Here is a 26,566-nt window from a genome sequence, read left to right as displayed (position 1 = left end):
CTCGCCAGGGTAAGCACCTGGCATGTGGGCCAGTTTGTTTACCTGCCGTGTCCACTCCAAGCAAATGGGGGCGGCGGGAAGCTGCGGCCAGCACATCCCTCAGCCTGCGCTGCTTTCCACAGCCCCCATTGGCCTGGAGCGGCAAACTGTAGCCAGTGGGAGCCGCAATTGGCCGAACCTGTGGATGCGGCAGGTCCACAAACTGGCCCAGCTCGCCAGGGTGCTTACCCTCGCGAGCCGCGTGCCAAAGGTTGCCAATCCCTGCACTATGGGCTACAGTGTTGTCAATATACCTATGACTCCCAGATCTACATCATCTTCTCATTTAGCATGGATAATATTGTCTTCTTGATTTTCTAGTCTGAGGGAATTAGGGGACCGGATGAAAAATAGGAGGCTCACACTCAATTGTCAGAAAACAGCATTGACCTTGAATAGAGAGAGGAAGTATGACAATCTAACAGAAGCTGTGACCTCCCTGTTCAGAGTACCTGTACTCTGGTTTTCAAAGGAGGAGGAGCGTAACCTCAGAGTTTCTTTGAGAATGAGTCCAAAAATACCCAGTGACAGAAAAAAAAGAAAACAAACACCACCCCTCCCTTTTCCCCATCTTTCTTCCTATGCTGTAATTTAATTGTTAGCAAAAACACTGTATGGAGTCTGAATGTAGTGAGGTAGAGTGATGCAATATAATAATTAATTACAGAGTGAATCTCTTAACTGTTCATTTCCAGACATTCTAATATTTGGATTTTTTTGAAAAAGAAGTGTAGCTTTGGTGTATTAGCTGGATGCTAGCACATTTTCAGTCTTAAGTCTCTTTTAGTTTTTCCACCCCACACCCCGCAGTATATAAACACTTTGATTATGGAACAAAAGCTTTAACAAATAAATGGTTCTCACAGTGTGTTTTCAGTATTTCTTTATATATCACTTAGAAATTTTTAAAAGGACAAAACATTTCTTTTCCTTTTTTTGGATCAACTTTAGAGGCCTGGACTGTGATTAGCTCATTATGGAGTTTATGGTTTACTCTACGATATAAATCACTATACTTTGGAAATTTTACTACTAGTGAAAACATGTGGATTAATAAATGATAGACTGGACTCTTTATTCTATTTTGAATACATAGACTGCTGCAGAAACCTTCAGAAAATGATAGAAAAGGAGACACTAACTTCACTAATTGATTAGTACACATTAGTCTGGACATTGACTCTGAGATTAAAGATAATTTTGAATTAGCAAGTAACAAAATAGTCTGGCTATCTGCTTCACTATATATTAAATCCTCTCTTAAATGTTAATGTCTAATTTCTACTGTACAGCTAATTCTTGAAATAATACTTCTCAAATAAACATTGAGAGTCCACATTGAAACCAATACAGCTCATTTTCCAGTGGTGCAAAGAAGCAGGAAAATCATTTTAGCTGAGCAGTTGAAGATTCCTCTGCTGTAGAGATATGTGGATTAGAAGGCAGCCTGTGACTGATTACATGGGAGAGAGTCAAAGGACACCATAGGTAATGAACAATCTAACCTCCAACTACCCTAACTGAACAAAGGGTGTGGTATTATAAAGATACTTGTAAACACTCATCTGTGATAAAAATTTTGGTATTAATGTTAATTTTTTGGGGGATAAAAATTTTGACATGGATGTTAAACCTTATGATAATACTACTTTTCAGTTAATACCTGTAAACAAGTTTAAAGATTATCACAGCAGAGAAACCATAAAAAACCTGGTTTGCTGTGTGTGAATGCGGAAACTGAGGCACGCTGCTTCATGGCCTCAATGGCTGGATGCCAAGAGAATTATAACACAAACTGCCTTCGAGCTAGTCAGTGACTAACCCTCCTGTAGTAAACTAAGGGGGGAGGTGTGACGTTCTGTACCTTGTGGGAACACCCTACACATCCATGTTCATCCTTATAACATGATTGTGTGATATCTAATGCAAAGTTTGTCATGTCAAGTGTCTTTGGAAGGCTCATGATGTACTAAGCATTGTTGTTACGGTAATATTATAGTAATCGTTGTTATAGTAATGTTATAGGTTGTCATTTCATGTATATAGTTATGAGACTGAAAATGTGTCCTCATGGCTTAAAGCAAATCCAGGCAAAAACTCCCCAAGGGCAGAGGGGCAGTTCACACCTCATCAGGGCATGTATGGGACAAACCGAGCCACCTCACAGGAACAAAGGACACTGGCCTAGGCAACAACAAAGGAGCTGTTGGACTCTCGAGTGAGTCACCCCCCTTCCTTTGGTCAGTTTTGGACTAAGATGAGGTAATGCTCACCTGACTCTGAAGTGTGGGGGGGGGGGAGACAAAGCCAAGAGAGAAGAAAGAATATGATAAAAAGGGAGAGATGTTTGCCATGCGCTTCCTCTCTCTTCCACCTCCATCTACAGACAAAATCACCAAGCAACTGAAGCACTGATCAAAGGGGAGAGCCTGGCTGAAAGGCAACCAGCCAGCTTGTGGTGAGAAGCATCTAAGTTTGTAATGGCATTGGAAGTGTTAAGATCAGCTTAGAATGCATTTTGCTTTTATTTCATTTGACCGAATCCGACTTCTTATGCTTTGACTTATAATCACTTAAAATCTCTTTGTAGTTACTAAATCTGTTTGTTTATTCTACCTGAAGAGGTGTGTTTGCTTTGAAGCATGTCAGGGACTCCCCTTGGCACAACAAGCCTGGTACATATCAATTTCTATGTTAAATTGACAAACTCATAGAAGCTTGCAGCGTCCAATGAGCATCCCTGGACACTGCAAGACGGAGGTTCCTAGGGTTGTGTCTGAGACTGGAGATATTGGCTAGTGTCATTCAGTTACATAATCCAAATAGTTTACATGCCAGAGGCTGTGCGTGAACAGCCCAGGAGTGGGGGTTCTCATAGCAGAGCAGGGTAAGGCTGGCTCCCAGAGTCAAGAGTTGGCGTGACCTAGCAGATCACCAGTCCAGATAACACCAGAGGGGAAGAGACAAAAGGGCAGTTGCATCATCTCCATTTTGTCTTCAATCCTGCTCCTCAACTCTGAAATAACTTCTCTGTAAACTCAAGCTCTGAACAAAGGACTGAATGACCCATCCATGCTTTGGATGTGTTCCAGAGGGACTGACAAGCCAGCAAACTCACCAACATTGCTAAGAACCTGATATATGGACTTTGAAGTCTTATGCATGTATCTGATTGCTTTACCATTGAACAACTCTCTCCTTACTCTTTTCTTTTCTAATAAACCTTTATTTTTAAATGCTAAAGGATTGGCAGTCCGCATGCTATTTTGGATAAGATCCAAACTCATATTGATCTGGCAATGTGGCTGGCCCTTTCGGACCAGAAGAATATTTTGTATAGTGAGCAGAATTTTTAAATAACTTCTCACTGTATTAGACCTATTGGTTGATTAGGAGCCAGAGAACTGGAATGCAATAGGAGGAGTGTGTGATTCATTTTCTAGCTTCTTAATAACCAGTGTGGGAAATCAGGAGCATAGTTTGTGATTGACTGGTGAGTCTAACTTCACTGTTAACCCCCACTTTTGGGAGAATCTGCTCTCTCTTTTTCAGCCTGCCCTGACCTTGGCATTTTCAGTGAAGGCTATCCCAGGCACCCTGGATCACAGTACTCACCATCCATGCTGGAGAGTATCCCTATTGTACAAAGTACAAAAATACCCCACCCCAAAAAGCTTACTATCTAAAAAGTATCTTCTCTTCTGGATTCCCAGTTATCATCTTCAAAAGTTCCAATCACATGTGCCTTTAAACAAAATAGTTGTTCAGTCTTGACTTCATGGTGACTCTGATACCTAAGAATTGTTTTTCTCTGTTCCAAAGCAGGCTGTTTCCTCAATTCATCTTCTTCAAGTCACTCTTTCTTGGCACTCTTTTCAGATAAGTGTACTCAGTGTGTTACCTACCATATTCTAAAATACCAATGTTTGTAACTGTTTAGTTGGGTTTTAGGGCTGGTCCTTATGGATTACGTCTTTATATCTATACAGTATGCAGTGTTGTAGCCATGTTTTCCCTGGGATATTAGAGAGACAAGGTAGGTGAGGTAACCGAAGAAGTGGGTATTCACCCACGAAAGCTCATGCTGCAAAACGTCTGTTAGTCTATAAGGTGCCACAGGATTCTTTGCTGCTTTTACAGAACCAGACTAACACGGCTACCCCTCTGATACAAGGTAGGTGAGGTAATATCTTTTACTGGACCATCTTCTGTTGGTGAGAGAGACAAGTTTTCAAGCTTACTATCTAAAGTTTGTTTCTCTCATCAACAGAAATTGGTCCAATCGGAGATATTACCTCATCTGCCTTGTGTCTCTATGTCTATATTGTCATTTTCCTCATATTCTCACTTTGGATATTTACTCATTTGGCTTCATATGAAGTTCAGTGGAAAACAGACAATGTTTGTCATTCATACATTACCTGCAGTTTGTGATACTTCAATTAACAAAATTTTACTATAACGGTAATCATGGGCAGGTTAAAATTCATGAACCTATAGCTATAATTAGTTAAATTAGCTCAGGTTTGTTGTTACAGAAATGAAACACCAGCTGATATTAACTACTTTGTCATTTCCAATTTAGATAATTCTTTTTATATAATTAATCTTGCTGTGTGTTATACCCTTGCCTCTTAATGAGAGCAGAAAGGAAACTGCAGCCCACTAGTTGGACATCATAAATGTAAGCTTGTGTTAAGCTCTCTAAGACACATTTTGTTAAAGTTAGAAGCCTACTCGGCAAGAAAGACATTTTAGTGAAAGTAATTCAATTTTAAAGCACATGGAAAAAATAATTGCCTATACTGATGTATCTTGTTTTACAGGTTTTTGGTACAGCAGTGCCTGAATCATATGTTGCTCATTATTTGTTGATAGGCCTAATGATTTTACTGTTGTGATCAAAACTTCTGGTTTCCACACACAACTAAGGCAGTTGTCTTCCTCCTAGTGAGGATTCTTCAGCCCCCTTGTTCAGGAGTCCTCAGGACAGATCTGTCTTCCTCCTCTTCTGAGCGGAGTTGCTCACTTTTTAGGTTCCTCTCCAATTGGTGCATGCTCTGCGCATCTGCAGGGACGGGGTTATCTGGGCTCAGTATTTAATTCCTTCTGGACTACTGAAAGGTTTATACATCCCATCGCACTCTCACATCCTCTTACCCCATATGTCTCCTCTCCATAAGTATACTACTTAGGGCTTGTGTTCACTACTGCGGAGATCCACGCTGCTGCATTCGATGCAGCAGGAGTTGATTTAGCGGGTCTAGTGAAGACCCACTAAATTGACAGCAGAGCGCTCTCCGGTCGACCCCCATACTCCAGCTCTCCGTCTCCTGTCAACGCAGCGCAGTGAAGACACCGGGGTAAGTCAACCTAAGCTACGTTGATTCCAGCAGCGCTATTCATGTAGCTGGAATAGTGTAATTTAGGTCAATTTACTGCGATGGTGAAGACAAGCCCTTAGTTTTGAAAACAGACATTATTTTAAATATTGACATATGGGAACAGCAATGAAGGTGGGGGAGGGGGAAGAGTAAGCTGCTTTTCTCCTGTGCCCACAGAAGTGTGATTCTCTTAAAAACTGGTGATTATATAACTTAATCAACTTTTTTGTATTTTGCAATCTAACTAATAACTATTATAAGAGATTCTATAAGGGAAATAGTCATAGAGCAACCCAGTACAGTGTAGTAGGCACAACATCAGTAAACTTGTTTGTTCCTTTACTTAGAGAACATTTTCTACCTTTAGATACACATCTTTTTCCTTTTTAATTTTTTAAAAAGAGGGCGACAGACGGTTCTTTCCACATCCCAGATGCCTCAATAAGCTTAGAGCTTCTAGGCCAGGCTCTCAGTTACATTAAGGGCCTTTTACAGTGTTTGGGAGCATAAAAGGAACTAAAAGTGATTGTAACTGGCCCTTGAGAATTCTCCTTGCACAAAGGACCTCCCAGGCTCATGCAGAAGTGGCACTGTAAAAACTCTCTGTTTCTCAGGTTCCATGGAGAATAGAACATAAGTCAGATCTGTCCCAAGATAGCCCCAGCATACAGGGAGCACAAAGGTGGCTTAAATTTACCACATCTCTCCCCTACCCCTTTCGTATGTGCTTAGTTCTCCCCACAAGGGCTGAGATTAATTTCTGTAGGTTGCATGATGCTAGCTGGCAGAAACAGAGATTTGAATGTGGCTTGAACAAGTAGGACAAGGGTTACAGATGAGTCAGTTGCAGGTTTGAGCAACATGGAGAATGGTGGTGATACTGATGGTTACAGAGAAAGCACAGTAGATAGGGTTTATGAGGGATGATTAGGAGTTTGACTTACGACATTTTAAGCTTAAATTGATGGTGAAACATCCAGGCAATGATAGAGACAGGCTGAAATGCCAGATTGGATGAAAGAGGCAGGAGTATACAGGTAGATTTGAGAGTTGTCTACATGGAGATGGCAGCTGATACCATATGAGTACATGAGATCATCCAAAAAGAAACAAAAATGAAGAATGATAAAAGTAGGGGTGCAGGGCAGAGCTCTGTGATATCATTACAAACAGTGGGTGAGGAGGATTCACTCAAAGAGATGATGAAGGAACAGTCAGATGCAGAAGAACCAGGAGAAAACAGAAATGCAGAAGACTAGGGTGGAGGATGACAAGGACGGGGTGATTGATGGTGTCAAAGGTAGCAAAGAGGTCAAGAAGGGCATGGATAGAGTACAGACTTTGGAACCCAGCTGAGAAGAGGTTGTTAGCGACTTTGGTGAAAGCAGTGTAAATGGAGTGGGTGTTGAAAATGGACAGGAAGAGATCAAGGGAAGAGTTGGAGGAAGAGAGTTCAAGGCAATGATTGTAACCAGGGCTTAGCATTGCAGAGGAGAATGAAGATGAAGTGGTAGTTTGAGAGGTAGGTGGGGGTCAAGGAATCTGTGGATGGGGGAGATCACAGCTTGCTTGTATTTAGAGGGGAAGGAGTTAGATAATAACGAAAGGTTAAGGATGGAAAAGGCTGTAAGGGGGGATGGGAATTTAGTAGGCTGAAAGGAATGGGGAGCTCATGATAGATGGAAGGTAAAGGACAACAACGGGTAAGAAACCTCAGTTTTGGTCACAGGGGTGAAAGAGGAAAGGGTATAAGAGGTGGGGATGAGGAAAGAAAAATTATAGTGCATCATGTTGATCTTTTCATTGAAAAATCTTGGGAAGATATTGTGCGGAGAGAGACATGGGTGAATGGGTCTGAGGAGGGAGCAGAAAGTGGTAAATAGAAAACAGATATCATGGACATGGCAGTCAATTTGAGTAGAGAAACAGATCTGTTTGGCCAGGAATTTGACAAAACTACTGGAGAAGAGAACAAACTTATGCTCAGGAAACACTTTTTCTTCTGTTATACTTCACTTAAAGTAAGTTTCTGCAAGCTTTATTTGCCAAATATATAATTTTCTAAATATAATTTTAAAACTTACTTTGGAATTTGCTGCCTCTTTTTCATTTTATTTTAGCAGTCAAATCAATATAGTGGCTTCACTATATTTTGCCTCAGACATAGATGGAGAGGTAAAACAATTGAGCCACCAAAAAAGACTGATAATAGCCTGATGTGTTTTGTGCTATTTAGATGGCCATTTCCTCAATACAAGGACTATATCTTCTCTGTTTTGTACAGGACTGAGCATACTGTCCATACTGAACAAATATTGTACCAACAATCAGACACAGGGAAGCTGCAGGATTACTGAAGCATAAGTGTAGAGTTTTGCAGTTATGGAATTCCATGCATTGTTTGGTTCTGGCTATCTGATTAGCATAATCATTGTATCGTTATCTCTCAGTAAGTACACAGCATATTAATACCTGTATTATAGCTAATTACATCTATCAGCAAATCCAAACAGAAGGATTTGCATAATCTTATATTGTTTTTAATAACCATTGAATGAATATGCAGATGTTGTTACTGTCTGTTTTTGCCCCTTACATCCTGGCTGTCTCCTGTAGTCAGATTTAAGCCATTTAGCCAGCACCAAAGCCATTGCCTCAGCTTCTTACTCCTTGCAGCTGAAGTAGAGAACTCCAAAGTGAACAGTGCTGGGGAAACCAAAAGGCAAAGAAAATTTCCCTCCAAACTGCTGAAAGGAAAAATGTGTTTCTCTTTGACTCATTTCCCTCCTTGGGGTCCAGTCATGCTTCCATTGAAACATATGAGAAATGTGCAGGTGATTTCAATGGAAGCAGGACTGGACTCTTCTCTCTCACTACAGGTCAGCAGGGCTCTTGTTTCAGCCAACACTTGTATATATTTTGTTTTGTTTTACACTGGGAGATTCCTGTCTCTGCCTCAGAGTTCTGACACAAACTGTATTGTTACCTGGGGAAAGAAGAACCTTGCTGATCTGTAGCAAATGAAAAGATGAAAATGAGGAGGAGGGAAGAAAAAATGATCAAAGTTAGGGCTGTCAATTAATTGCAGTTAACTCAAGCAATTAACTGAAATTAACTTGATAAAAAAGTTATTGCAATTAATCACAGTTTTAATCACACTGTTAAACAATTAGAATACCAACTGAAATTTATAAATATTTTGGATGCTTTTCTACATTTTCAAACATTAATTTCAATTAAAACATAGAATACAAAGTGTTTAGTGCTCGCTATATATTATTATTTTTTACTACAAATATTTGCACAGTAAAGATAAACAAAAGAAATAGTATTTTTCAATTCACTTCATACAAGTACTATAGTGCAATCTCTTTATCATGAAAGTGCAATTTACAAATGTGGATTTTTTAAATTTTGTTACATAACTACATTCAAAAAAAAGAAAAGAAAAGAAAACTTTAGAAAAGAAGTCCACTCAGTCCTACTTCTTGTTCAGCCAATCGCTAAGATAAAGAAGTTAGTTCAAATTTACAGGAGATAATGCTGCCCACTTCTTATTTACAATGTCACCTGAAAGTGAGAACAGGTATTTGCATGGCACTTTTGTAGCCAGCGTTGCAAGGTATTTATATGCCAGATATGCTAAACATTTGTATATCTCTTCATGCGTCAGCCACCATTCCAGAAGACATGCTTCCATGCTGATGACACTTGTTTAAAAAAAAAAAGTGATAATTAAATTTGTGACTGAACTCCCTGGGGCAGAATTGTGTATCTCCAGCTTTGTGGTTTTACTCACATTCTGCCATATATTTTGTTCTGTGTCAGTCTCGGATGACAACTCAGCATAGTTGTTCAATTCAGAATCATAAAATCTCAGGGTTGGAAGGGACCTCAGGAGGTCATCTAGTCCAACCCCCTGCTCAAAGCAGGACCAATCCCCAACTAAATCATCCCAGCCAGGGCTTTGTCAAGCCTGACCTTAAAAATCTCTCGGAAGGAGAGTCCACCACCTCCCTAGGTAACCCATTCCAGTGCTTCACCACCTTCCTAGTGAAAAAGTTTTTCCTAATATCCAACCTAAACCTCTCCCACTGTAACTTGAGACCATTACTCCATGTTCTGTCATCTGGTACCACTGAGAACAGTTTAGATCCATCTGCTTTGGAGCCCCCTTTCAGGTAGTTGAAAGCAGCTATCAAATCCCCCCTCATTCTTCTCATCTAAACAATCCCAGTTCCCTCAGCCTCTCCTCATAAGTCATTTGCTCCAGCCCCCTAATCACTTTTGTTACCTTCCGCTGGACTCTTTCCAATTTTTTTCACATCCTTCTTGTACTGTGGGGCCCAAAACTGGATGCAGTACTAGATGAGGCCTCACTGATGTAGAATAGAGGGGAATAATCACGGCCCTCGATCTGCCGGCAAAGCTCCTACTAATGCAGCCCAATATGCCATTAGCCTTCTCGGCAACAAGGGCATACTGTTGACTCATATCCAGCTTCTCATCCACTGTAATACCCCAGGTCCTTTTCTGCAAAACTGCCGCTTAGTCAGTCGGTTCCCAGCCTGTAGCAGTGCATGGGATTCTTCCATCCTAAATGCAGGAATCTGCACTTGTCCTTGTTGAACCTCATCAGATTTCTTTTGGCCCAATCCTCTAATTTGTCTAGGTCCCTCTGTATCCTATCCCTACCCTCCAGCATATCTACCACTCCTCCCAGTTTAGTGTTATCTGCAAACTTGCCTTCCTCCAGATCACTAATGAAGATATTGAACAAAACCGGCCACAGGACTGACCCTTGGGGCATTCTGATTGATACTGGCTGCCAAGTAGACATGGAGCCATTGATCACTACCCATTGAGTCAGGGGTGGGGGGGCTCAAGCCAGGGTTGTGAGTTCAATCCTTGAAGGGACCATTTAGGGAGCTGGGGTAAAAATCTATCTGGGGATTGGACCTGCCTTGAGCAGGGGGTTGGACTAGATGACCTCCTGAGGTTCCTTCCAACCCTGATATTCTATGAGCCTATGACAATCTAGCCAGCTTTCCATCCACCTTATAGTCTTTTCATCCAGCCCCTACTTCTTTAACTTGCCAGCAAGAATACTGTGGGAGACCATATCAAAAGCTTTGCAAAAGTCAAGGAATAACACATCCACTGCTTTCCCCTCATCCAGAGCCAATTATCTTATCATAGAAGGCAATTAGGTTAGTCAGGCATGACTTGCCCTTGGTGAATCCATGCTGACTGTTCCTGATCACTTTCCTCTCCTCTAAGTGCTTCAGAATTGATTCCTTGAGGACTTGCTCCATGATTTTTCCTGGGACTGAGGTGAGGCTGACTAGCCTGTAGTTCCCCGGATCCTCCTTCTTTCCTTTTTTAAAGATAGGTACTACATTAGCCTTTTTCCAGTCATCTGGGACCTCCCCTGATCACCATGAGTTTTCAAAGATAACAACCAATGGCACCGCAATCACATCCGCCAAGTGCTATAGCACGCTTGGATGCTCATCTGGCCCCATGGACTTGTGTTCATCCAGCTTTTCTAAATAGCCCTGAACCACTTCTTTCTCCACAGAGGGCTGGTCACCTCCTCCCCATGTATATTTGACAGAATGCAAAGACGGTGAATGTGAGATTTCTAAGGATAGATACAGCACTTGACCCAAGGTTTAAGAATCTGAAGTGGCTTCCAAAATCTGAGAGGGATGAGGTGTGCAACATGCTGTCAGAAGTCCTAAAAGAGCAACACTCCAATGCAGAAACTACAGAACCTGAACTACTAAAAAAGAAAAACAAGCTTCTGTTGGTGACATCTAATTCAGATGATGAAAATGAATGTGCATCAGTCTGCATTGCTTTGGCACATTATCGAACAGAACCTGTCATCAGCATTGGAAGCGTGTCCTCTGGAATGGTGGTTGAAACATGAAAGGACATACGAATGTTTAGCATGTTTGGAACGTAAGTACCTTTCATGCTGGCTACAAAAGTGCCATGGAAATGCCTGCTCATTTTCAGATGACACTGTAAATAAGAAGTGGGCAGCATTATCTCCCATAAATGTAAACAAACATATTTGTCTTAGTGATTGGCTGAACAAGAAGTAGGACTGAGTGGCCTTTTAGGCTCTAAAGTTTTACATTGTTTTATTTTTGAGTGCAGTTATGTAAAAATAATAGTGCAACTTACAAATGTAGAATTATTTTCAGGATAAAGAGATTGCAATACAGTACTTGTATGAGGTGAATTAAAAGAGACATTCTTTTGTTTATCATTTTAAAGGGCAAATACTTGTAATAAAACGAGTATAAAGTGAGCCCTATACACTTTGTATTCCATGTTGCAATTGAAATCAATATATTTAAAAATGTAAAAAAATCCAAAATATGTAATAAATGTTATTGCATTATTAACAGTGCAACCGAAATGGCAATTAATCATTTTTTTAATCTCACAGTTAATCATGATTATTTTTTTAATTAACAGCCCTAGGTAAAATACATGGTAATTCTGCCTGAACAGCTGGACTTAGCAGCACTTTAGCAGCCTATGTCGCTTGTAATTTTTTTTCCCCCTTTAAAAAGTAGACTGATAATGGCTTCCCCCCTTAACCACAGACTCTTATCTTTCAGAATTTCATAGGTGCAATCACGGGGCGGGGCTGCACGAGTCGTCCCCCCCCCCGGCCCGGTACAGGCCTAGGCCTCACCTGCACCCTGCTCCTTCCCCCCTGCGGCGGCTCACACCCGCTGTCCCAGCTGTGGGCGGGCGGCCCTGGAGTTAATGGGGGCGCGGAGAGGCGATGGGGGTGCACAGCTCTCCCCTTACACACACAGGCAGGGCCGGTGCCGTCGGGCCGGGAAATACCCCGATTGCGGTGCGTTTCCTTGTTGTTGTCATTGACGGCGGGAGCTATTTTGTTGGGCATCGGGGTGAGCGTCTATCACCTCCCCCGTCTCGGCGGGCCGGGCTCCCTGCTGGGTACCTGGGGCTCCCGGCTGGGCTCGGCAGGAACCTTCCTGGGGCCTCTCGCCGGGCGTGACCTACCCAACATGGCGGCGCACGCCGCCCCCTCACGTAGGCAGCCGCCGGAGCCTCCCCCGCGGGGCGGGGAGAGCAGGGGGAGGCCGCCTCTGGGACCGCGGTGGACGGTGACAGACGTTTGCCCGGCCCGCGGTGGCCGCACTGGGACAGAGGGATCTTAGCACCCGCCCGCAGCGGCAGCAGCCTCGGGGTGCGCTGGCCCGGCCCCCACCTTCCCGGGCACGAGAAGCCGCCGCTGCTGCGAGCCGGGCAGCGGGAGCTGGAGAGCCCCGGCCGCCCCCGCCCCTCTCTCCGGGGGTGGTGGGTGTCGCCGGCGCTGATCACCTGGGCTCCCCGCCCTCCCTCGGCCGGGGGAGCAGCGCTCGGCGCGCCGCAGACGGGCAGGGCCGGGCAGCTTCGGGCTGCGGCGCCGAGCGGGCTCGCCGGGGACTCGCGGCGGCAGCAGCAGCAGGATGGACCCCAGTGTCACCTACGCCAGTCGCAAGCGGCGGAAGCCCGTGCAGAAAATGTAAGCGACGAGCTGGGGCGCGGGGGGGAGCTGCCGGGCCGGCTTCGCTTCTGGTCATTGCGGGGCTGTCAGCGGCTCACCCAAACCGGCCCCTGGCCGCGCTCTGCGCCCCCAGCGTCCGCTCTGCCGCGGCTCCCCGCTTCCCCAGCGCCGGGTCGGTGTCTGCAGCCCCGGCGCTGCTTCCCGCCGCAGCCCCCAGCCTCCCCACAGCCCCAGGGCTCTGCGCTTCGCTCCTCGTGGGCCTCGGCAGCTGCGGGTTTGCCTTGTTTGTCTGGGGCGCGGGTTGGGATTTGCCCGGGACCGCAGCCCCAGAGGCGGGGGCACCCGGGGGCTGTTTGCTGCAGTGTCTGGGGCCCTTTCGCGGGGGCTTTTCTTCTCTCTCGCCGGTTTTGGGCTGGGACCCCTGGCAGCAGGGCTGGGCGTGCGCGTGACTTCTGGGGGTCCAAGAGGTCCCTTTTCAGACTCTTTCTCTCCCCCCCCCCCCCCAATCAGGGAAGTCTGTAGTTAGCTCTGTTCGGAGTCCTGTTGTGAACAGGCACCGATGACCCAGTTGTATAAGGATGGTGATTAAAAGGCAGAATGAGGGCGGAGGGGAGGGAGAAAGGAAGAAGAAATGACTTTAGGTTTTAGTGTGGCTGGGTTACCTGATCTAGGCGGGGAGGCATTTAAGCTGGCAGTTCCCTAGCGATGGCTACAAAGCCCCCACCAGATAAAATAGTTGTTAAAAGTAGTTACATGACAAATGTAGCTTTTAAAATGTCTTATCGGTCGCAGTGCAAAGATGGAGCAGTTTCTTAGCAGTGCAGTGCTTAGCTGTGCTGCTTAGGACTTGTGGCATGTGCATGTCCAGAAAAGCGCACGGCTGCCCCGGTCGTCCCCATTTGGATGGGTTTGTAGCTTACCATTGACTCCCTGCAGTAGAGTATTTCACAGTCGGTACTGTGATTTTTAACTAATACAGCACATTTTATTACTTCAACTCTGTATGAAGTCTTGCACATCAGATCCTGGACACCCCCCCCCCCCCCCGCAATGTAATATTCCTGAATGTGGAGTCTCTGACAGGGCGCCTGGGACGTTTCAACAAAGGGCATGACAGTAGGTGTTACCCTGTTTGGGAATATTTAAAAAAAAACAATTGCCTTAATATTTTTATTCTGCCAAAAGATTGATTATATTTTATGGTACTTACTCATTTAGCTCCAAACAAACATAAATCAGAAATTACTGCCACCTCTTAAAAAGAAAAAAATTACCTCTTGATGGGCCTAATCCTGAAAACCCTTAGTTATATGAGTAAAGCTAATTATATCCCCTAAGTATAGATAGGATTGGGCCCAAGGTTGTACCTGCTTCACTAAAAGATTACTTTAATCTGAAATGACTTTCAGCCTAGAGGAAATCGTTAACTTTTACATTTATCTATTACATAAAGATGCATATATTAACTACTTTTATAAGTAGTCTGATTAGTTGCGTTTTTCCCCCAGCAACTTATTTCTTATTGACTCATGGCCAAAACAAAATATTTACTCTTTTTTTTTTTAATTGCACTTGTTTTCAATTAGCATTACTGAAAAAAACTGTATAAAAAATAAAATCAAACACTAAATTTAAGAGTTGTTCCTTGTAACATACTAGTAAAAGAGAAAAACATTTTGGGACACTGTGGGTAAGCAAGTTCCTTTATATCATTCAGCTCCCTGTTTTGGATCAGTTAATTGAGTGTATATTCAATCACAGCTGTTGCTATTAAAATATTTGTACAAATGGATATTTTGCTTTAAATGAAATTTTACTATGTTTGTGGATTGAATAAATCAGTGAACAGCAATATATAATGATTTCTACCAACACTGCAGAAACTGCAGTTAATGTGAATATAACTTAATGTGAATGTGGCTAGCCTCTTCTATGCTAAAACATAGAAGTGTTAAAACAGTTCAACAATATAAATCTATGTTTTAGAAAGAAATAGTTGCCCTATTTCAAGATATTCAAGTATATAGGAAATGCTTATTTTTCTACAGTTATGCGCAAGCGCATATAACTTCCCCGCTCTGTTTACATACTTTCTTAGACTAATCCTCTAAAGTACACACAAATCTTAATTTAAGGAACTGTTGTATAGCTATTCACTCTTTCTGATTAGAGTAGTCTTAATGCTTTGTTTCCTAATAAATTCTGGTCAGATCTGAAAACTGTTTCTATTTTTGTATCTCTATATAAAAATGTCTGACTCTCAAGCTGCTTAGTCTTTCATATTCTTTATTTTAATTTGCCACACTTACCTTATTTGAATCTGAATATGTGTATATCTTTTTTTGTGTGTATCAACATATGGGTGGAAACTAAATTTAATATTGGTCTTGAGGTGTCCTTGTCATAAAAGAACTTCTCTTTTTAGGACTGAAAGTGAAAAATAAACCTTTCTTAATTTAAGGTAAATATTTTTGTTTTTAATCTAGCTGTAATTTGGGCTTTACCTATAACAGGTTTAAAAAAAAACCTCCTACTAATCATATTATTTGCTATCCTGCGGGATTGACAAATAATTTGCACAAGATTAATTTCTATTTGTTCAGTGTTCCATACTTATTTCCCTCTCTTTATGCTTAATTTTACATTCATTTTGCATTTATACTCCGATAGCAGTCTTGGGAGACATTATCTGCAGGCCTGAGGGTATTTTGCCCAGTTAAAAACTGATTATAGTTCATACTCTTGGCCAAAAAGAGAGAAAATCCTAGAGTAGCAGCAGATTATCAGATCTCACTTTTAAAGAGGTTATGAAGCTTGTTCGTAATTGTAAAAAGATCTAGCTTGCCTCTGATTCTCCTCAAATTAATATATAGGACACTTGTGGGATAACTGCCTTGAAGTTAGCTTTCTTCCAGGCAAATTTAAAACCTCTTGAAAAAATAGTTTAAAATACAAGAGCTGACATACTATTATATGTAGTGAGGTAATGTAGCTTGTTTTTACATTCCTTTCATATAAGGAAGAGATTAAATTTTTGTTGAATTGTGTATTTGTGCTTCACTTGCCATATCCAAAATTCTGAGTGGAGCATGAGTGATGTATTGTCTGTAATACAGACAACCCATTTGTGTGAACAACTTTTTTCTCATCTATATAATGATGTAATGTTCACAAGAAAGTCTAAATGGGGTGGGGGGGACTCAGATTTTTGTATAGAAAATAACTAATTGAAAATCATGGTAGTAATTTGAAGCCAGTTCAGAAAAAACACTCCTATTATCTACAGTGTATAGGACAGAACCCCACAGGAAATCTTGGGCTATTACCCTGACAGTACAAAGTATTGGAATATAATCCTTTCTGTAGAGAGCTACTATCACTGTAATATGTATAAAAGGAAAATATACTGATTGCATTTTTGGAGAAATACAATAGCTAGTTTAAATGTAGGAATATCCGCGTCTTTTGTTAAAGAAGAAAAATGCATGATAAACAAAGTGAGATTTCACCACCTACACCCAACCAAATCTTGCTATGTATTACAGAACATGCACTTTCTTGGAACCTTTTCTACTTTTATTTTTTGTTTTCTTCCATGTAATTCTTTCTATTTTATTGATTGAATGATGTGGACTCCCCCCTGTGGTCATTTTCCTATGGGTGTTAACAAAGGTTTATCAAGGCTTGTATCTTTTAAAAAAATATCATATGTTAAATTCAAATTCTCAAGTTTCCTGGGTTTTTATTAATCACTGGAGTATCATTAATATATAACAAGCCATGAAGTTCATTTAATGTCAAACAGGATGGAATGCAAGATCCGCATAAGTCAGATTTGTTGTAAATAGATTATGTACTTTTAATCCCCTTCCCTGGTGTTATGAATTTTTATTTATTTAATCCTTATGATGTCTTTAGATAAAAATATTTTATATTTAATATACTTCCTTTTTTTGTTGAAATAAAATACACAAACACTAAGTGGGAAAATGGTGGCGGGGGGGGGGGGCAGGCGCGTTAAGTTTAATTGCCATATATTCACAAACTAGAATGCCAGTTAAAGCTAATTGCATGTCTCTTAGATAATGAAAAACGAACTAGAAATATAAGTGATTGGCTTTGTCCAATGCTTACTTACATGGATTCTCCATATACAACGTACCTGAAAAATGTTTGCTTTATTTGGTTGTCTGGGTGACCCTTCAGGCTAGGATTAATATATACAGTGGTTCAAGAGGCAGCATAGAGATGATTTCCCTGTCATTGCGTTTTCTTCATCTATAGATAGGTGTTCACTTTCCAGGCTCATTCTGGTACCTTTCATTATCTCTAATTGCACTTAATACAAAGAGAACAGGAGTACTTGTGGCACGTTAAAGACTAACAAATTTATTTTAGCATGAGCTTTCATGAGCTGCAGCTCACTTCTTCGGATGCATACCAACAGGCAGAGTCTAATCAATTGAGATGAGCTATCGTCAGCAGGAGGATAGCTCATCTCAATTGATTAGACTCTGCCTGTTGGTATGCATACTTCCACCTTTTCATGTCCTCTGTATGTATAAATATCCCGTCTGTGTGTTCCATTCTATGCATCCGAAGAAGTGAGCTGCAGCTCACGAAAGCTCATGCTAAAATAAATTTGTTAGTCTTTAAGGTGCCACAAGTACTCCTGTTCTTTTTGCGGATACAGACTAACACGGCTGCTACTCTGAAACCTGTCTTAATACAAAGAGTTAGTAATCAGCAGGTGTGGCCAAACTTACTTGCCCTCTACGTACGACAGTCTTCAGAAGTTTGAGAGCCAGAGCATGCCTGCTGGGAGCCTGGGGTTTCAGTCCCACTCCTGGTGAAACCCCGAGCCCCAGGAGGTGTGCCCTCGCGGGGCTGAAGCCCTGAAACCCTCCTCCCCGCTGGACAGAAGCCTCCACCCCCACCACCCCACTGCAAGGCAGAGGTCCCGAGCTCTTGCCCCCACCCCCCCAGTCTGGCAGGTGGAGAATGGGAGTCGGAGGGGGCTTGCAAGCAGCACTTTAATGGAAAAAGAGCCACATGTGGCTCGTGAACCACAGTTTGGCCACCCCGGGTATACAGTCTTTCTTTTTAGAAACTGCACATTCATTTATGGTTTGGGTACTTTAGATGGATGGTTTGTAGCAGACAGCATTTTAAGATGCTTGATATTTTTAATTTCAGATTTATTATGTACTCTGCTTCTTTCAGAGAGACATTAAAAAGAACATGTAAATAGCATATTAAGAAAGTCTTTCGCTATATTTAGAAAACAATCTTGGGAAGCAAAGAAGATTCTTTTCTTTGTGCACAACCATGGTATATGATTTTAAAAGCTATATATTGTAATCTGTTGGGTTTGGCACAAAACTTCCATTGTCAGTACTCAGAAGTCTCTCCTCTTGCGCTCTCTGTTGCAGGCAGTCTTTAAATCAAAATGAACTGTTAAGATGAAGCCAACAGAGTGGGTGGGTGTTGATACATACTCCCTAGTGGAGGACAAAAGGTTACAGCAGTGGTTCTCAAACTTTTGTATTGGTAACCCCTTTCACACAGCAAGCCTTTGAGTGCGACCCTCCCCCCTTATATATTAAAAACACTTCAAAATATATTTAACACTATTATAAATGTTGGAGGTGAAATGGGGCTTGGGGGTGGAGGCTGACAGCTCACGACCCCTCACGTAATAACCTTGTGACCCGCTGAGGGGTGATGGCCATCAGTTTGAGAACCCGTGGGTTACATAGTCCCATCACACCATTGACAGAAGAGTTAGAACAGCCTGGTCCTTTAAAGCTGCTTGGAAGCTCATTGGTTCTGTCACCCCTGAGGGCAAACCACAAAACAGGTTTGCTGCACCACTGAGAAAGATGTGCCCCAACTTCAAATCAAGGCTTTCAACAGTCTACAGAGATATTACCCATCCCATCATCCTTTACTCCTACCTCACACATCAGAACCAGAGTGTAATGTTAATGTTGAATATGGTGGTAGGGAGAATAAAAGAAGTAAATCATGCTTAGAGTTTTTAGTTCCTCTGAGTGGAGTGGTATTGTTTGAGAATGGTGAACATGCATCAGTTTTGGTAATAGACAGATGTGGTGTGAATAACAATTTTAAGGAGGGGAAACATGTCTTTGTATATGTGGTTGAGATTATAGGGAGACATCATCCTATTTTAATTTAGAAAGGCTTTTTTGTTTTATTTAAATATGGATTTTTTCGATGACCACGCATTTTATGTCCATTTCAATGCCATTTCCTTAAAATGTATGTTGCTTTGTTCATTTCTAAAATAAAATGGTGTGTATGTACATGATACATTTCTCTCACATCCTGAATTGTCTGAACTAAATAATAATTCACAAAAATAACACCCCCATTTTTGTAACATTAAGGATGGGTTGAAAAACATCTGCAGCACATAGTACCCCAAGGATTAAGTCTGTCAGCTATGTGACAGATGCCTGTGCTGCCAATCTCCTCAAAGGCCCTCTGTTTTTTAGAGGAGTAAAACAGTTGTGTATTATATTCAGGGATCCCATTTTCCATAATAACAAAACAAAATTCTCCGATTAAAAATCCATGGTTTTTTACTATTAAAATGAAACACTGAACTTTAGGTTCCGTAGCCACAACATACATAAGTATCTGAACAGAATGTTTTATTGATATACAGTAGAAGCCCAGTTATTCGAGCCTCCATTATCCAGCTCTCCGGTCCTGGGCTAACAGCAGCAGGGACTCCAGTGGTCAGCCCTGGGCAGTTACGGCTCCGAGTCCTCCTCCCTCCCCCCCCTCATAAAATAAGGGATAGAAAGCTCTTTGCTAATTCTCCTGATTATCCCAATTTTTGATTATTCGATCTGGCCTCGGTCCCAATTAGAACAAATAAACTGGGTTCCACTGTAACTTTAAAGTGCGTTCAGAAATAGAGCACAAGAGAGGGAGGTTGTGAGCATTGAATAAGTGACACTGGTACTTTTAGTAAAATGTAGTTAATGGTTATGTTTTTATTTTTTCACAATGAAAAAGTAAAAATTCTCTGTAAAAATGCAATTTCTGTGTTTTTCCGTGTCAAATGGATTTTTAGGATCCCTGCTAATATTCACTTATCTTTAGGTGCTCAGCAACTGATTTTATTCAAAACTGTATTTTAATTTACTTTTATTTTTAAGTCAGGAATGTGTATATTGGAACCTGCTTTGGCCTCATGGTATAAATTAAGGCTACAGCCCTTTGGTTTTAGCGTGTGTGTGTGTGTGTGTGTGTGTGTGTGTGCACAAAATCTAAACTTACACATAGGTATGTGATTAAAGACTATGCGGCATAGAAGAACAGTGAAAATAGTTCAAATAATACTTTGACAACTGTTTTTATTTTGATGTTCTATGACCGCACTTGTCTGTCTCTCAAGTATTGAAATACTGAAAGGTTTCAGTTCAGCTGTAATAGATACTAACTAAACAAGGAACTGTGGCCATTCGGTTTATTCAGATCTCTCACAGCTGTACCTAAACAGTAGAGGAGCAGGACTGGAAGGGAAGTCTACTGTTAAAGCAGTTTTAACAATCTTAAAATCTGCCCCCACTTTCTGGACTGTTTTTGTAAAAAGAACATATACAAGGATTAATCTTGACATAGCATTCAGTTTCCTTCAGGGATAACTTGCTGTAATGCATAGAGGGTGCAGCACTCTATCTAAACGAGGGGTTCGCAAACTTCATTGCACCATGACCCCCTTCTGACAATGAAAAATACTACATGACTTCAGGAGCGGGGATTGAAGCCTGACCTCACCTGAGCCATGCTGTGGTGCTGCCCCAGGCAGGGGGGCCAAAGCTGACAAAGCCCTGTTTACACCAGTGTTGTTGTTTTTTTTTCCACACCCCTGAACGACAGAAGTTTTACCGACTAAAGTCCAGTGTAGAAAAGCATGACTACCAAGAATTGGAGGCTACAAACTATTCCACAGGAATAGCAGACCTGGTTGACTGACTTAAAAGTGTACAAGTGTATGAATGGGTTAGCTCAGTCATTGCAGGTACAGCAGGACTATACTTCAAGCAATAGGTTTTTTTAATCTGGCTCTGTATTAACTGGCAGTAATGCATGTTAACAATTCTCACTCAGTAACTTAGTGTTACTAATAGGGATTGTTAAGGAAATGTTGAGTGACTTATAGTCTGTTGTTTGGCCAATATTGAAATCCAAGCTTTTTGTTGTGTAGTCTGGTTTTTTTTTTTTGTTCTTTGTTTTTTAAAAGAATTATGCAAGTTGTCAAGATTTGGGTACGCGAATGCTTCCCTAGAATAAGTAAACGTTATTTGGTTCATTTTGTCTGAACAAAAGTTTACAGAATTACTTTTAAACTAATATTATCTGGGGTTGTGGTGAGCTGCAGGTAGCCTGACATCATATGGCATTAGAGAGATCTCAGGCTCAGAGTGGCCCTCAGAAAGTCAGGGCTCATAATTGAGGTAGTTCTAATACTGCCCTTAACCAGATACTTATTTCACTGTGTATTTTAATTGATGACACACCTATACGTGATGTGCTGTTTTTGCTTTGGATAAGTCTCTGTTCAATAGACATAATTTTCATAACCCTTTTTATTTTTCCATCACTTCCTTCTTGCTCATTTCAGTACCATTAACCTCCATCAGAGCAGTGGGGAAGCAGACCCTTTATTTCTGCAACAAACTTAGCTTTAATGGTAGTGAAGTGTGATAGTGGTTGTTATTCCTGGGGCTTTTGAGTGTGTTATCAACATTCGGTACTGTAGCCCCAATCAGATTACAAACTCTGAGTAAGAAAACGGGGGGTGTATACACTCCTTCAGTGTATAACAGCAACCCATTTTTTATAGTAAGAGTGAACAGTTGAGACAAATTCAAGTTTTCTCCAATCAAGAGGTAGTGGACAAGTTTCACTGGTATAAGAAGACATGGTCCTTAAAAGTAGATTTGGAAGGTTTAGATTTAGATTAAATATTGACAATTTTATGACTGCCCCACCCCCCTCCAGTGGCTAACTTAGTAATTGGAACTGGAAGAAAGATAAGTCTAAAAACACATGATGTATTTCACTATTTGATGTCAATTCTGGCTCATGCATTTAACTGGAAGTTATGAAATTGTTTTACAATACAAATCATGTTTTCACAGTGGTATCTAAATTTCATTACAGGAGGTTTTTAAATTTCTAGCCAGTGCAGAATATTAATTTGATTGAATGCAATACTTGGAAATAAATACTGCCAAGACTACTTAGACTACATGAAGCACGTAGGCATGAACAGTGTTTGCAGACAGCATGTCACACACAACCAACATTCGTGTAAAGGTAATCTAAGCAGTAGCAAACTGACTTTACAAACTTATTACACAAAAAGGAATCAGTGATCCCTCTGTAATTAGAAAACTTTATTTTAAGCATACATGGCATCTGAGCAAAGCTAATCTGTTGAAAGACTCAGAATTTATTTGTTTCTAACAATCAGATATAATTTCATACAATATAAATGTCCCCTATTCACAACCTTGTGTGTAGGAAATTTTGGAGTGAGCACTGGGAATTTAAGGTGGGTGATAATGGAAACTAGAAGCAAGATTACATAAACACCATAATATAATTAATTAAAAGAACACTATTGCTTTGTTTTGGATGGTATATTTCACCAATTTGTCATGCCATACTTACTGTAAATGTGATTAGTTAAGAGTTGAGTATTTTAGTGCTCAGTATGTTGTCAACTGTAAGTGGATTTAATGAGTTGATTTACGTATTCCCACCCCCAAAATCTCATTACAAGCATTCATAGTGACTCCTTTCTCAGGAACTCCCCCAACATATTTTCACCTGTCTCTCTCCCAGATTTGAAGATATCTGGGCCAGGGGGCATCTTGATGTTTGTGTCTTGTATACTTTGCTGGTATCCAACAAGTTGTTAGAACTCTTGCAGTGTTAAGCAGAAAATAAAACACTGTATAAAAATTAAGCATACATTGAGATATGTTGCACTAAAAGTGAACAAGTGTAGATGTGAGAGTACAATTTTACACCAAGTATTAATAAATATATATTAACGCTAGTATTTCAGTATAATATAAAGTATTTGGCACATTCTGAGTGACATTTGAGTTATTTTTTTTCTGAACAAATTATTCAGTATCTCTCAACTTTCAAACACTTTTAACTAAATACTCTGATGTGCGAACAGGACTCTTAGATGCCCACCTGATGTTTGTTGTTCCTAACTTCAATCTAAGTTAATTTTTGCTGGGGAATGTGCAAGTCATTTTGGGGAAGCATATTACATGTTAAAATGTAAAAGATTTATGGTGGTGGGCATCAGCTTAATGGCAGAGCTTTACTACCTTTCTGTTTTTAAAAAAAAAAATAATAAAAAATTACGGCAATATGATCAGTTTGAGGGGAAAAAAAATATGCATTTATGCTGTGTTTTGTCTTTGTCACAGAGTAAAGCCGCCCCCATCTGAAGGAGCCAAGTCCAATCCATCCAAGAGACACAGAGACAGATTGAATGCAGAGTTAGATCGCTTGGCTAGCCTCTTGCCTTTCTCACAAGATGTTATCGCCAAACTGGATAAACTGTCTGTGCTTAGGCTTAGCGTGAGTTACCTGAGAACCAAAAGCTTCTTTGATGGTAAGAGATTAGGATTAAATTTTTCTTGGATTGCTTTTAAAATACTGTTTGGCGCTGTATGTTACTTTCACCTGTTTTAGTATTTAAAATTGTTGAATGTATCTATACTTTAATGACATGTCAAGTTGTGTAGTGAGGTAACTGTACAAAATCAGGTGTTTTCTTGAAAACCAAATGTATCTATTTACATTTCACTTAACTAGTCATCTTGCATTTGGAAGCAATATTGCCTTTTAATAAATCTTCCAGGCCTTTTCCTCAAACTTGCAAAGGTTTTGAGGAGATGAGATAAAATTGTTGAACTTAACACTTTTTCGGACGGATTTCCCATCAGTTGGATGTTTTCCTTGAGGCTGCAAAGATAACTTTGTTATGAATAAAATGAACGAACACCTGCAACCCCATCACATAATTGGTTTATTATCTAATGTGCTTGAGGAAGCCAATTTCTGAAACTAATGGAGGCAAATTCTCTCCTGTGCTCAAGCTGTGCTTGGCAAAGGAAGATGGAGGGGGGAGGGGAGGAACATAAGGAACCAGTTACGGTTCCCTAGTTCTGTGGGCTGGTCTGCATTGACCCTGGTTCTGGTTTGAGTTATAGCATTCTTGGAGCTATTCTGTGTTGTGCCAACAACATACGATTCCCCACACCAGCTAAGAATTGATGGAACGAAGCTCTGTGCCGCCCCTTCATTCCCTGGCCTGCCCCCTTGGCTGAAAAGGAGTGGCTGGCTTAACGCCAGCTGAGAGCTTCCCCTACTGTGGAAATTATCTGACCAGTTGTGGCCAGAATCTGGCTCTCTTGTGGCAGTGCAAAAGAACCATGCCCACAAAAAAAACGGTTGATTGTTATATCACTTGCTGTGATAGTATTGAAGTTCTAATTGCATGGATAATCAAAGTTTATCATCCATATTCGTATAGGAATTGAGCTTAAAATGACGCTAATCTTTTAGTTGAAAGCCTTTTCAGCAAAATTGTGACATTTTAACGTCCTGTCTTTAACACCACACTACAAGTGTAATGTGGTCTGATACGATTGCTCACTGCCTTTGATAATCATGCTACTGAGGTCTGTCTTTCAAATAGTTTTGCCTTTTTCTTTTCTCCAAAGTACTTCCCCTAGGTCAGTGGTTCCCAAACTCTCTCTCTGTATAACCTCATTTTCAGTTGTATTATTTTCTGTAACCCCAGACAGCACTGAGGACACCATTTTCAAATGGCATCCTCCATGCAGCGAGACCTTGCATGCGCTGTACACCTAAGATCGCACTGCATAAAGGCTGCCATTTTGCTTTACAAAATGGTGTCTTCCTCACTGCATTACTTTGTACACACGGTGTGTGTGAGATCACACTGGAGGGTTCCATTTTGTTGAGCAAAATAGCATCCTCCATGTGGCATGACTTTGTATGTATTTTGTAAAATGCTGTTCTCCACACACTCGGGATTGCTGCCACCTTATCTGCTAATGGAGCAACCTCACTTGGGGTCGTGACACACAGTTTGGGAACCACTGCTCTAGGTTGTCTTGACTGGTTGTTAGCAGGCCCACATATAGTGTGTGTGTGTGTATATTATTATTAACTAACCCTGGTAAATTTTCCAAAGTCTCTTTTTTAAAAAGTTGAGCTTTTTTGTCTTTCGGTGAGTAAACAGTCGATGCAGTGCTTTTTGTGGTAAACCAGGATAGTACAGCATATGACATTTTGTTCAACACTACAGCTTGTCGAAAAGTTTGGTGGAACAATTTCTCCTCATATCACAGGGTGGCTGGCCACTTTTAAGGGGAAATAGTGCCTCAACCCACCTGTGTTAAGATTAGTTCAGCTTTCCAGGTAGGCATGAATGAGGTCATGTAGTTAACTCAGGTGAGGGCTTGGGAAATAAAGGAGGAACAGACAAAACTCCAGAAGGAGTCTTTGGGGAAGGGAGCTCAAGTGGAAGCTGGTAGCACTCCAGCTAGGAGGCCCAAGCACAACAGAAGCCTGAAAAGCAATAGCTGGCTTGAGGAGGCAGCTGCGGGTGTTTGCTGCACGGGATGAGACTGACTCTAGTGCAGAGTGAAGGAAGTTGGACTGGGTCCTGGAAGACCAAACTCCTGACTCAGAAGAAGACACACTGAACTGAGAGACAGACAGACTGAATTGAACCCAACATGGTGAAGAAGGGCTGGGGACTCCTGATTCAAGGAGGAGGACACTGAACTGGGGTGGGGGCCTAGAGGGCCACTGTTTTAAGACTAAATAAATTAGACCCGGGAAGGAGTGTGTGTGTTTACCTTTGGACTGTGATCGTGAGTTATTGAGGAGCCCTGTGAGAAAAGGGAAACTGAGACATTATAACAATGAGGAGTCCGGTGGCATCTTAAAGACTAACAAATGTATTTGGGCATAAGCTTTTGTAGGTAAAAGCCCCACTTCTTCAGACCATGCTTCTGAAGAATTAGGATTTTTACCCAGGAAAGCTTATGCCCAAATACATTTTAGTCTTTCTGGTATCACCAGACTTCTTGTCAGTCTGTATCCACAAAAACAACTTGGCTACCTCTCTGATACTTGAGACAGTATGTCATCCTTGGCCATGAGAGAGTGATTAGGGGTAGCGGGTCTGTGACATATCAGAAAATGCTGTTTAGATGAAATCGAGATCTCATAGGACATAACAATTTTCAGTGAAATTTTACACAAGTTTTTTTAAATACTTCATTTTGATAAGATAGAAATGCTTTGTTTTGACTTTTGTTATAATTTATAATATAAAAATTGAAACAACACTTCAGCCTCATCAAAACAAAATGTTTCTGAATACCGTATTTTTCCGTGTATAAGACGCCCCCCACTTTTCTAACCCCAAATTCAGGTTTTTTGGTTTGGTTTGGTTTTTTTTCCCCTCCTGCTTTGCTGCTCCGGCCATGCCCCA

General features: G+C 41.2%; 1 protein-coding gene across 1 annotated transcript in view; it reads left to right on the top strand.

Moving 5' to 3' along the window:
* Positions 1–12,624: 12,624 nt before the first annotated feature.
* Positions 12,625–26,566, top strand: part of AHR (aryl hydrocarbon receptor) — a 99,336-nt gene continuing 85,394 nt past the window's right edge. The window contains exons 1-2 of the mRNA XM_045003469.1: positions 12,625–12,981; positions 23,457–23,644. Coding sequence (XP_044859404.1) covers positions 12,926–12,981; positions 23,457–23,644 — 244 coding nt within the window. The 5' untranslated portion in view covers positions 12,625–12,925. The remainder of the gene's footprint in view (positions 12,982–23,456; positions 23,645–26,566) is intronic.

Source organism: Mauremys mutica, chromosome 2 (assembly GCF_020497125.1).
Source record: "Mauremys mutica isolate MM-2020 ecotype Southern chromosome 2, ASM2049712v1, whole genome shotgun sequence".
NCBI lineage: Eukaryota > Metazoa > Chordata > Testudines > Geoemydidae > Mauremys > Mauremys mutica.
The sequence above is the reverse complement of the archived record's forward strand: the minus strand, read 5'-3'. Positions and strand labels throughout refer to the sequence as shown.